The following is a 12,713-nucleotide window of genomic DNA, read 5'->3' on the forward strand; positions in this document are numbered from 1 at the left end:
GGGGAAAAAAAGTCGCCCTACCTCAGCCCATGTCTCCACCTTATGAAGGTTTGAGGGTGACAGATTAAGTGGTTTTAAGTAAACGCGTTTGGAGGACTTGATGTGGTTCAGGAGGTGGCTGGACATGTATTAAAAGGGAGTATTAGAGCGGATGAGAAACTGAAGGATTAGATCAAGAGAAGCTGAAAAGACTGCATGCACTAAAGTTGAGGAATTACTTGGTGGATCGGCAAAGGAAGAAAGGGAGATATTTTAGGGACAAAAGAAATTTAAATATTTGCATCTCTTTATCTGTTTGGATTGAGGTCTGGCAGTTACTAGTGCAGGAGGTTAGAATAATATATAATTTGTAGGAATAGTATGAATTTAAGCTTTGAGGAGGGACGGCAAAAACTTCCTGGACAAACCTTTTGAAAAATAATGGAAATATTTAATTTTAAAATCTTTGGGTATACTTGATTATTTTTAATAATCTTTATTTCACAGGTAGGCTTACATTAACACTGCAATGAAGTTACTGTGAAAATCCCCTAGTCGCCACACTGTCGCCTGTTTGGGTGCACTGAGGGGGAATTCAGAATGCCCAATTCACCTAACCACATCTTTTGGGACTTGTGGGAGGAAACCGGAGCCTGGAGGAAACCCACGTAGACGCGGGGAGAATGTGCAGACTCCACACACACAGTGACCCAAGCCGGGAATCGAAACTGGGACCCTGACACTGAAGCTACCGTGCTGCACAGTACCCTATTGGAAGGGGATTTTTTTTTTTTGTTGCATGCAACTTAATAAATAGCTCTCAAACTGGTTGCCGGTGTTTACAATGAACAAATCTACAATTATTCATGTATATCACTTGATACAGAATATATGTCTCACATATGCAATAGAGGCAGTTTTTTTAGACTTTGCTGGCATTGTGAATAAAACTGGAGAATTGTAGTTGGTTCAGATTGGAGAATATTTTCATTTATGCTTATTTGGTTCAAGTTTACCAAGACATCGAACATTGCATGTCTTTGAATTTTTTTGTGTATTCTAATACCTTTACTTTCTTTTGTAGGGTCGTCATGTCAAAACAGGTCAGCTCGCAGCTATTAAAGTTATGGATGTTACAGAGGTGAGCCAACAGCATTTCTATATAATATCCCAATGCCTACATTACATTTTTGTGCTTTGATAACACACAATATAAAACTGTATACACTCATTAAAATGTTGACTTTATATCCTTTGTTTAACGTAGCCACATCTGCTGGAGGTTTGACATTCCATAGGGCATGACAAAGAATGAAAGTGAGGCAATATTACTATTTTGTCCAATGCATTTAGGTTTGTATTATGTTTCAACATACACAGTATGGTCATTGTCTTTACTTTAATAATATTAAATACTGTTGATTCAACAAAATCAGCGTCAGACTTTTTATTCAGCAGTGTTTTGAAAAGGCTCTCCAATATTCTTGAAGAGTTGTAGGGGTTATTTCCTTTTTTCGGCAATAAACAAGTCATGATCTCGGTTGAGACGATCAACCATTTTTCAATCTCAATCACAAAACCCTTCAAATTGTAGCTCATCCTCTGGGATTTACCCTGATCCTCAACTTACAACGTGTACAACAAACCAAAGTACCACGGGTGCGGTCTTCACCAAAAATGGCACACACTTGCAGAACCTCCTCCTATTGCTTATACGACCATAAGACATAGGAATACAATTCGGCCCATCGAATCTGCTCCACCATTCAATCATGGCTGATATGTTTTTATGACTATCTAGATGGCATAGATCCATCCATGTTGTATTGAAACTGCAGAAACTGTATATTTGCCTCTTCTCAGCTCCTGAATCTAGCCTCTGTCATCTTCAGGCTGCTTGTACAGCATCACTGGGATCATCACCTGAGCTCTGATGGCTCTGTGTTCTTTTCTATGCTTTTCACCAATTTCAGTCTTCCAGAAGTTTTGGCTTCCAATCTCAGTTTCAGTCTTATGTTCCATTGAAATTGGAATGGTCAGCTTCCTTTCTCTGTTTCCTTTTCAATTAGGGCCTGTCTGAAAAAAAAACTTTGAAGCCACGAGGTCTACCACAACAAGAAATTAACAAATAAATGTCTGTGTCGCATGCACAATTTTAGATTTATGAATCCCTCAATTTTTTTCTGTTCTTGTTCGGAATGAATTTGTCACGTGTACCAGTACCAAGGTAATGTGTGAATGTGCACCACCAGTAAAAATAAAAGCTATGGGTGCCATCTAACGAAAATAAAATCAGTTCTAGGCGAGATTAATCACTGGGAGTGACCCCGCTAACAACGCCCCCCCCGACTGCCCCAACTCTTCCGATGTGGGTTCCTCAAGCCCCTGCACCTCACCTCACGTGGGCAGGGCACCCGGGATCTGATTCCTGGCAAACTGCCACCTGGGCACCTTGGCACTGACAGCTTGGCAACCTGGCAGTGGAAAGGCTCCCAGGTGGCAGCAACAATGCCACCCAGCCCAATATGAGCCACCTGGAGGCCTCCGATGGACTGGCCCCAAGTGCCGTTCCACTCGTCCCTGTGCTAAATGGCACCTGACTGGGGTCTCCTCAGCAAGGAGCCAGTTAAATCTGCTGCTGGGATAGTTTAAAAAAAATATATATATATATATTTTTTTTATTCTCCTATTCGGGGATGCTGCAGGTGGGAGGGTTTCAGATTTCTGGATAATTGGGGCTCATTCTGGGGTCGGTGGCACCTCTACAAACAGGATGGTCTACACCTGGACCAGAGGGGTACCAATATCCTTGGGGGGAAATTTGCTAATGCTCTTCAGGAGGGTTTAAACTAGTTCAGCAGGGGATTGGGAACCTGAATTGTAGCTCCAGTATAGAGGAGGTTGAGAGTAGGGAGGTCATGAGTAAGGTTTCAAAGTTGCAGGAGTGTGCAGGCAGGAGGGTGGTTTAAAATGTCTTCTTCAATGCCAGGAGCATCCGGAATAAGGTGGGTGAACCTGTGGCATGGGTTGGTACCTGGGACTTCGATATTGTGGCCATTTCGGAGACACGGATAGAGCAGGGACAGGAATGGTTGTTGCAGGTGCCGGGGTTTAGATATTTCAGTAAGCTCAGGGAAGGTGGTAAAAGAGGGGGAGGGGTGGCATTGTTAGTCAAGGACAGTATTACGGTGGCAGAAAGGACGTTTGATGAGGACTCGTCTACTGAGGTAGTATGGTCTGAGGTTAGAAACAGGAAAGGAGAGGTCACCCTGTTGGGGTGTTCTATAGGCCTCCGAAAAGTTCCAGAGATGTAGAGGAAAGGATTGCAAAGATGATTCTGGATAGGAGCGAAAGCAACAGGGTAGTTGTTAGGGGGGACTTTAACTTTCCAAATATTGACTGGAAACGCTATAGTTAGAGTACTTTAGATGGGTCCGTTTTTGACCAATGTGTGCCAGGAGGGTTTCCTGACACAGTATGTAGGTAGGCCAAAGAGAGGCGAGGCCATATTGGATTTGGTACTGGGTCATAGAACATAGAACAATACAGCGCAGTACAGGCCCTTCGGCCCACGATGTTGCACCGAAACAAAAGCCATCCAACCTACACTATGCCATTATCATCCATATGTTTATCCAATAAACTTTTAAATGCCCTCAATGTTGGCGAGTTCACTACTGTAGCAGGTAGGGCATTCCACGGCCTCACTACTCTTTGCGTAAAGAACCTACCTCTGACCTCTGTCCTATATCTATTACCCCTCAGTTTAAAGTTATGTCCCCTCGTGCCAGCCATATCCATCCGCGGGAGAAGGCTCTCACTGTCCACCCTATCCAACCCCCTGATCATTTTGTATGCCTCTATTAAGTCTCCTCTTATCCTTCTTCTCTCCAACGAAAACAACCTCAAGTCCATCAGCCTTTCCTCGTAAGATTTTCCCTCCATACCAGGCAACATCCTGGTAAATCTCCTCTGCACCCGCTCCAAAGCCTCCACGTCCTTCCTATAATGCGGTGACCAGAACTGTACGCAATACTCCAAATGCGGCCGTACCAGAGTTCTGTACAGCTGCAACATGACCTCCCGACTCCGGAACTCAATCCCTCTACCAATAAAGGCCAACACTCCATAGGCCTTCTTCACAACCCTATCAACCTGGGTGGCAACTTTCAGGGATCTATGTACATGGACACCTAGATCCCTCTGCTCATCCACACTTTCAAGAACTTTACCATTAGCCAAATATTCCGCATTCCTGTTATTCCTTCCAAAGTGAATCACCTCACACTTCTCTACATTAAACTCCATTTGCCACCTCTCGGCCCAGCTCTGCAGCTTATCTATATCCCTCTGTAATCTGCTACATCCTTCCACACTATCGACAACACCACCGACTTTAGTATCGTCTGCAAATTTACTCACCCACCCTTCTGCGCCTTCCTCTAGGTCATTGATAAAAATGACAAACAGCAACGGCCCCAGAACAGATCCTTGTGGTACTCCACTTGTGACTGTACTCCATTCTGAACATTTCCCATCAACCACCACCCTCTGTCTTCTTTCAGCTAGCCAATTTCTGATCCACATCTCTAAATCACCCTCAATCCCCAGCCTCCGTATTTTTTGCAATAGCCTACCGTGGGGAACCTTATCAAACGCTTTGCTGAAATCCATATACACCACATCAACTGCTCTACCCTCGTCTACCTGTTCAGTCACCTTCTCAAAGAACTCAATAAGGTTTGTGAGGCATGACCTACCCTTCACAAAGCCATGCTGACTATCCCTGATCATATTATTCCTATCTAGATGATTATAAATCTTGTCTCTTATAATCCCCTCCAAGACTTTACCCACTACAGACGTGAGGCTCACCGGCCTATAGTTGCCGGGGTTGTCTCTGCTCCCCTTTTTGAACAAAGGGACCACATTTGCTGTCCTCCAGTCCTCTGGCACTATTCCTGTAGCCAATGATGACATAAAAATCAAAGCCAAAGGTCCAGCAATCTCTTCCCTGGCCTCCCATAGAATCCTAGGATAAATCCCATCAGGTCCCGGGGACTTATCTATTTTCAGCCTGTCCAGAATTGCCAACACCTCTTCCCTACGTACCTCAATGCCATCTATTCTATTAGCCTGGGGCTCAGCATTCTCATCCACAACATTATCTTTTTCCTGAGTGAATACTGACGAAAAATATTCATTTAGTATCTCTCCTATCTCTTCAGACTCCACACACAATTTCCCATCCCTGTCCTTGACTGGTCCTACTCTTTCCCTAGTCATTCGCTTATTCCTGACATACCTATAGAAAGCTTTTGGGTTTTCCTTGATCCTTCCTGCCAAATACTTCTCATGTCCCCTCCTTGCTCGTCTTAGCTCTCTCTTTAGATCCTTCCTCGCTACCTTGTAACTATCCATCGCCCCAACCGAAACTTCACACTTCATCTTCACATAGGCCTCCTTCTTCCTCTTAACAAGAGATTCCACTTCCTTGGTAAACCACGGTTCCCTCGCTCGACGCCTTCCTCCCTGTCTGACCGGTACATACTTATCAAGAACACGCAGTAGCTGATCCTTGAACAAGCCCCACTTATCCAGTGTGCCCAACACTTGCAGCCTACTTCTCCACCTTATCCCCCCCAAGTCACGTCTAATGGCATCATAATTGCCCTTCCCCCAGCTATAACTCTTGCCCTGCGGTGTATACTTATCCCTTTCCATCATTAACGTAAACGTCACCGAATTGTGGTCACTGTCCCCAAAGTGCTCTCCTACCTCCAAATCCAACACCTGGCCTGGTTCATTACCCAAAACCAAATCCAACGTGGCCTCGCCTCTTGTTGGCCTGTCAACATATTGTTTCAGGAAACCCTCCTGCACACACTGTACAAAAAACGACCCATCTATTGTACTCGAACTATATCTTTTCCAGTCAATATTTGGAAAGTTAAAGTCTCCCATAATAACTACCCTGTTACTTTCGCTCATATCCAGAATCATCTTCGCCATCCTTTCCTCTACATCCCTAGAACTATTAGGAGGCCTATAAAAAACTCCCAACAGGGTGACCTCTCCTTTCCTGTTTCTAACTTCAGCCCATACTACCTCGGAAGAAGAGTCCCCATCTAGCATCCTCTCCGCCACCGTAATACTGCTCTTGACTAGCAGCGCCACACCTCCCCTTCTTTTGCCTTCTTCTCTGAGCTTACTAAAACACCTAAACCCCGGAACCTGCAACATCCATTCCTGTCCCTGCTCTATCCATGTCTCCGAAATGGCCACAACATCGAAGTCCCAGGTACCAACCCACGCTGCCAGTTCCCCTACCTTGTTTCGTATACTCCTGGCATTGAAGTAGACACACTTCAAACCACCTACCTGAACACTGGCCCCCTCCTGCGATGTCAAATCTGTGCTCCTGACCTCTATACTCTCATTCTCCCTTACCCTAAAACTACAATCCAGGTTCCCATGCCCCTGCTGCATTAGTTTAAACCCCCCCCAAAGAGCACTAACAAATCTCCCCCCCAGGATATTTGTGCCCCTCAGGTTCAGATGTAGACCATCCTGTCTGTAGAGGTCCCACCTTCCCCAGAAAGAGCCCCAGTTATCCAAAAATCTGAATCCCTCCCGCCTGCACCATCCCTGTAGCCACGTGTTTAAATGCTCTCTCTCCTTATTCCTCATCTCACTATCACGTGGCACGGGCAACAACCCAGAGATAACAACTCTGTTTGTTCTAGTTCTGAGCTTCCATCCTAGCTCCCTGAAAGCCTGCCTGACATCCTTGTCACCTTTCCTACCTATGTCGTTGGTGCCAATGTGGACCACGACTTGGGGCTGCTCCCCCTCCCCCTAAGGACCCGGAAAACACGATCCGAGACATCACGTACCCTTGCACCTGGGAGGCAACATACCAAACGTGAGTCTCTCACGCTCCCACAAAATCTCCTATCTGTGCCCCTGACTATAGAGTCCCCAATTACTAATGCTCTGCTCCTCTCCCCCCTTCCCTTCTGAGCAACAGGGACAGACTCCGTGCCAGAGGCCCGTACCCCATGGCTTACCCCTGGTAAGTCCCCCCCCCCCACAAGTATCCAAAGCGGTATACTTGTTTCTCAGGGGTACGACCGCAGGGGATCCCTGCACTGACTGTTTTTTCCCAGTCCCTCTTACAGTTACCCACCTATCTCCAATCTTTGGTGTAACAAATCCCCTGAATTAGTTCCCATGAACCAGGACAGGTGTTAGATTTGGAGGTAGGTGAGCACTTTAGTGATAGTGACCACAATTCAATTACGTTTACTTTAGTGATGGAAAGGGATAAGTATATACCACAGGGCAAGAGTTATATCTGGGGGAAAGGCAATTATGATGCGATGAGGCAAGACTTCGGATGCATCGGATGGAGAGGAAAACTGCAGGGGATGGGCACAATGGAAATGTGGAGCTTGTTCAAGGAACAGCTACTGCGTGTCCTTAAGAAGTATGTACCTGTCAGGCAGGGAGGAAGTGGTCGAGCGAGGGAACCGTGGTTTACTAAAGCAGTCGAAACACTTGTCAAGAGGAAGAAGGAGGCTTATGTAACGATGAGACATGAAGGTTCAGTGAGGGCGCTCGAGAGTTACAAGTTAGCTAGGAAGGACCTAAAGAGAGAGCTAAGAAGAGCCAGGAGGGGACATGAGAAGTCTTTGGCAGGTAGGATCAAGGATCACCCTCAAGCTTTCTATAGATATGTCAGGAATAAAAGAATGACTAGGGTAAGAGTAGGGCCAGTCAAGGACCGTAGTGGGAAGTTATGCCTAGAGTCCGAGGAGATAGGAGAGGTGCTAAATGAATATTTTTCATCAGTATTCACACAGGAAAAAGACAACGTTGTCGAGGCGAATACGGAGATTCAGGCTACTAGACTCGAAGGGCTTGAGGTTCATAAGGAGGAGGTGTTAGCAATTCTGGGAAGTGTGAAAATAGATAAGTCTCCTGGGCCGGATGGGATTTATCCTAGGATTCTCTGGGAAGCTAGGGAGGAGATTGCTGAGCCTTTGGCTTTGATCTTTAAGTCATCTTTGTCTACAGGACTAGTGCCAGTAGACTGGAGGATAGCAAATGTTGTCCCCTTGTTGAAGAAGTGGAGTAGAGAAAACCCTGGTAACTATAGACCAGTGAGCCTTACTTCTGTTGTGGGCAAATTCTTGGAAAGGTTTATAAGAGATAGGATGTATAATCATCTGGAAAGAAATAATTTGATTCGAGATAGTCAACACGGTTTTGTGAAGGATAGGTCGTGCCTCACAAACCTTATTGAGTTCTTTGAGAAGGTGACCAAACAGGTGGATGAGGGTAAAGCAGTTGATGTGGTGTATATGGATTTCAGTAAAGCGTTTGATAAGCTTCCCCACGGTAGGCTACTGCAGAAAATACGGAGGCTTGGGATTCGGGATCATTTAGCAGTTTGGTCCGAAATTGGCTAGCTGGAAGAATACAAAGGGTGGTGGTTCATGGGAAATATTCAGACTGGAGTCCAGTTACTCGTGGTGTACCACAAGGATCTGTTTTGGGGCCACTGCTGTTTGTCATTTTTATAAATGACCTGGAGGAGGGCGTAGAAGGATGGGTGAGTAAATTTTCAGATGACACTAAAGTCGGTGGAGTTGTGGACAGTGCGGAAGGATGTTACAAGTTACAGAGGGACATAGATAAGCTGCAGCGCTGGGCTGAGAGGTGGCAAATGGAGTTTAATGCAGAAAGGTGAGGTAATTCAGTTTGGAAGGAATAACAGGAAGACCGAGTACTGGGCTAATGGTAAGATTCTTGGCAGTGTGGATGAGCAGAGAGATCTCGGTGTCCATGTACAGAGATCCTTGAAAGTTGCCACCCAGGTTGAGAGGGTTGTTACGAAGGTGTACGGTGTGTTAGCTTTTATTGTTAGAGGGATTGAGTTTCGGAGCCATGAGGTCATGTTGCAGCTGTACAAAAATCTGGTGCGGCCGCATTTGGAGTATTGCGTGCAATTCTGGTCGCCGCATTATAGGAAGGATGTGGAAGCATTGGAAAGGGTGCAGAGGAGATTTACCAGAATGTTGCCTGGTATGGAGGGAAGATCTTATGAGGGAAGGCTGAGGGACTTGAGGCTGTTTTTGTTCGAGAGAAGAAGGTTAAGAGGTGACTTAATTGAGGCGTACAAGATGATCAGAGGATTAGATAGGGTGGACAGTGAGAGCCTTTTTCCTCGGATGGTGATGTCTAGCAAGAGGGGACATAGCTTTAAATTGAGGGGAGATAGATATGGGACAGATGTCAGAGGTAGGTTCTTTATTCAGAGAGTAGTAAGGGCATGGAATGCCCTGCTTGCAACAGTAGTGGACTCGCCAACAATAAGGGCATTCAAATGGTCATTGGGTGGACATATGGACGATAAGGGAATAGTGTAGATGGGCTTTAGAGTGGTTTCACAGGTCGGCGCAACATTGAGTGCCGAAGGGCCTGTACTGCACTGTAATGTTCTATGTTCCTTTTTCACATTTTCTCCCAAATTTACACCTATAAATAAACAATAATCAGTAACGAATGTAATGCCAATCCCCATATCAATAACAACGATCCCATCCTCTCACCAAACCCCAAACATTAGCCCGCATATTAACATAAACAAATGACAAAAAGGAATCGTGAATCACCCATTGTCACCATTAACACATACAGTCCCTCTTTCCTCCTCCCCCCCCCCCCCCCCCCCCCCACCCCACCTAACGTTCAATGTGATCCAATTCTCGAACGTGCATAATGAATAACACCCATGAGTGTAGAACCCCTCCATCCTTCCCTTCAGTTCAAATTTGACCTTTCCAAGCGTCAAAAATTCCAGCAGGTCCCCCCGCCACACCAGGGCACAGGATGAAGAGGTTGATCTCCACCCTAACAGGATCCGCCTTCGGGCGATCAATGAGGCGAAGCCTACCCCTCCCTCCGTGCCCGTTTCCAACCCTGGCTGGTCCGACACCCCGAATATAGTCTCTCGAGGGCCCGGGTCCAGTTTCACGTGCACCACTTTAGAGATTACCCTAAAAACCTCCTTCCAGTAATCCCCCGGTTTGGACAGGACCAAAAAATATGAACATGGTTTCCAGGGTCGTCCCCCCCCCCCCCCCCAACAATGTTCACACTCATCTTCTACCCCCTCAAAGAGCCGGCTCATCCTCGCCCTTGTGAGGTGTGCTCTATACACCACTTTCAGCTGCATCAGCCTCAACCTCGTACACTAGGTGGAGGCGTTCACACTCTGGAGCATCTCACAACAGAACCCCTCCTCCATACCCTCTCTCAATTCTTCCTCCCACTCCCAACCCTTCCTCCCACTTGCCACAGGGATAGTTAAGTGAGTTTTCAAAATCACTGAACTGCAAGTCTGGGTCCAGATCGCAACAAGCTCTCACAAGGCGTAACAACTGTCGGGAATCCCAGGAGAGGCCTCTCCTGGCTCCTGCTGTGTCCCATCCCGATTCCAGTAGGACGTGGCTTGTAAATCGCGTCCTATATAGTAGTTACGTATTTTTTTAAAGTTACCAATGGTATGAAAGCAGAAGAAAGAATACCATATCCAGCCATTGATACAGGAACATGCTAGTCCAAAAATTACTAGATTTACTGAATTCAAGATTAATTTACCACAGTGACATTTGAACTCACGGCTTCTAGGTTTTAATTTCAGTTCCATAATCGCCACATTGCTGTCAGTTAAAGTCCAACGCCGGCATCCGGAGCATCTCCATGTCAGTGAGAGAGATATTTGTTATTTTGTCTTGTGGCTTATATTTTAAACATTTATTAACAGAAAAAAAGTTGAGTAGGTGGCGATGGTTTAAGATATTGACAAGGATCCTTTGTTTCAATTTGACAATCTCAAAACAGAGCTAAGGAGGCTTACCTTTTGAATCGACAAATGTGGAAAAGGCAACATTTATTTTTTTAAGCTTATTGAGCGTTTTCTTTACTTAAAACTTCTGTAAATAGTGAGGAAAATATCGGAGTCATTTTCTTCACGTCAACAAACATAATCCGGCAGAGGTAAAGTGTCTCTAAATTTGAGAGATGTTGATTTTTGAAAATTGGAGAGTGAAAGTCAAGAGAGACACTGTCCCTGTAAATTAAATGAATATTGAAGGGTAAAACTACACCGAAAACTGGGGCAAAGAATGGAATCCCAGGAAGGAGAATTAATTTTGAGGTTACTTTTGGGGATATGCCCCCCGCCCCCCAAAACTTATCCACCCCCTCCCAAAAATGTTTACCCTAAAAAATTATTGCCAATATGGATACAGAGCTGGGGGGGTTTCGTCCCGTGGCATTTATTCCACCAACAGCATTTTTAGATTAAAAATCTGAATTTGAAATAAATAAACTAGTTCACCATTTGTGATAGAAACTGACTCACAGATGCAAACAAAAATGAATTGGGGAGAGCTGTTAGGAAGTAAGCACACTTTTAAAAAGTCCCATGTGTTATGCACACAGGAACCTTTGCTTTATCATTTGGAGATCAGGGGTAGCAATCTGAAACTTTTCACAAATTCCCACAAATTTCCCTTGAGCTTAGCTTTTAATGGTTGAGTGTCTTTGGGATCAATCTTTGTTAAATACTGTAATTCTACAAATCCGGCTGCAGAGTGACTGGATCAGTGGCATTATTTGTAATTGCTGTGCGTTATTCTAAACAGTTTAGTTACCCTTGCTTGCCGGTTCCCTCCTCTGCCTCTCCTGACTTGCCACTTCCCTACCCACCCTTTCAACTTGCCACTACCTCTCGCTTGCTGGCTTGAGTCACACTCCGCTACTTCCACTTCTTTGTCCTGGGCTCAAGTGGCAGTGAGGTTCATTTAACCATCAGGATATGTGTGGCTGTAACAGTTTAGTACATGATGACACTTGATGGACTATTGCGGGCCTTGCAGGTACATAGTTTAAAGGGAATACTGGTGTTTAAGTATCCACTGTTTTTGCACCCATGTTATCTTCCCAGCAACGTTGTATACAAGAGGCTGCTTAAATATTACATTTGGTAGAAAGATTTGGCATTTATATAGGGTCTTCCAGAATAGGGGTCTCAAGATGTCCCTAAGTGCTTTACAACTAATGAGATATTCTTTGAATTGTAGTCGCTGTTGGAATTTAGGATATTGGGTAGTCAATTGAGGCACAGGCAGGGAACAGACATAAACACTTATTTGGAACCAGAGAATCTTAGACTGCAGGCATGGCAGGAATTGCTGGATTGTTTACTATTATTTTGTTAAATAAGGATTGGGTATAGCTTGTTTTTGCCTCTCTCTGATACATATTCTTGCTGGTTCTCTGAAAACGTAACTCTGATCGTACCATCTTTTCCCAGTAGCACTGCAAGTTTTTTTTTCCTCTTCAGAGCTTACCCCAAATTGCCTTCTGAAAGCCGTGATTTGTGTCTGATGCTGCCATACTAGAGGGCAATCCATATCCTAACCATTCGCTGTGTAAAAAGGTATTTCCTCAAGTTGCTGCCTGGTTCTTTTGCCAAGCACCTTAAATTGATATTAAAAACCGAAAACACTGGAAATACTCGCATCTGTCAGGAAAGGTCACAGACCTGAAATGCTTCCCCCTCCACAGCTGCCAGACCTGCTGACTTTTATCCTTTTAATTCAGATTTCCAGTATCCGCAGTGTTTTGCTCTTAACCTTAAATTGGAGTCCTCTGGTTCT

General features: G+C 45.0%; 1 protein-coding gene across 5 annotated transcripts in view; it reads left to right on the forward strand.

Annotated features, from left to right (window-relative positions):
• LOC140391768 (mitogen-activated protein kinase kinase kinase kinase 4) overlaps positions 1 to 12,713 on the forward strand; it is a 525,483-nt gene that overhangs the window by 165,809 nt on the left and 346,961 nt on the right. For all 5 annotated transcript variants that reach the window (XM_072476624.1, XM_072476619.1, XM_072476621.1 and 2 more), the window contains exon 3: positions 1,064 to 1,120. In XM_072476624.1, the coding sequence (XP_072332725.1) occupies positions 1,064 to 1,120 (57 nt within the window). The remainder of the gene's footprint in view (positions 1 to 1,063; positions 1,121 to 12,713) is intronic.

This window comes from Scyliorhinus torazame, chromosome 15 (genome assembly GCF_047496885.1).
Source record: "Scyliorhinus torazame isolate Kashiwa2021f chromosome 15, sScyTor2.1, whole genome shotgun sequence".
NCBI lineage: Eukaryota > Metazoa > Chordata > Chondrichthyes > Carcharhiniformes > Scyliorhinidae > Scyliorhinus > Scyliorhinus torazame.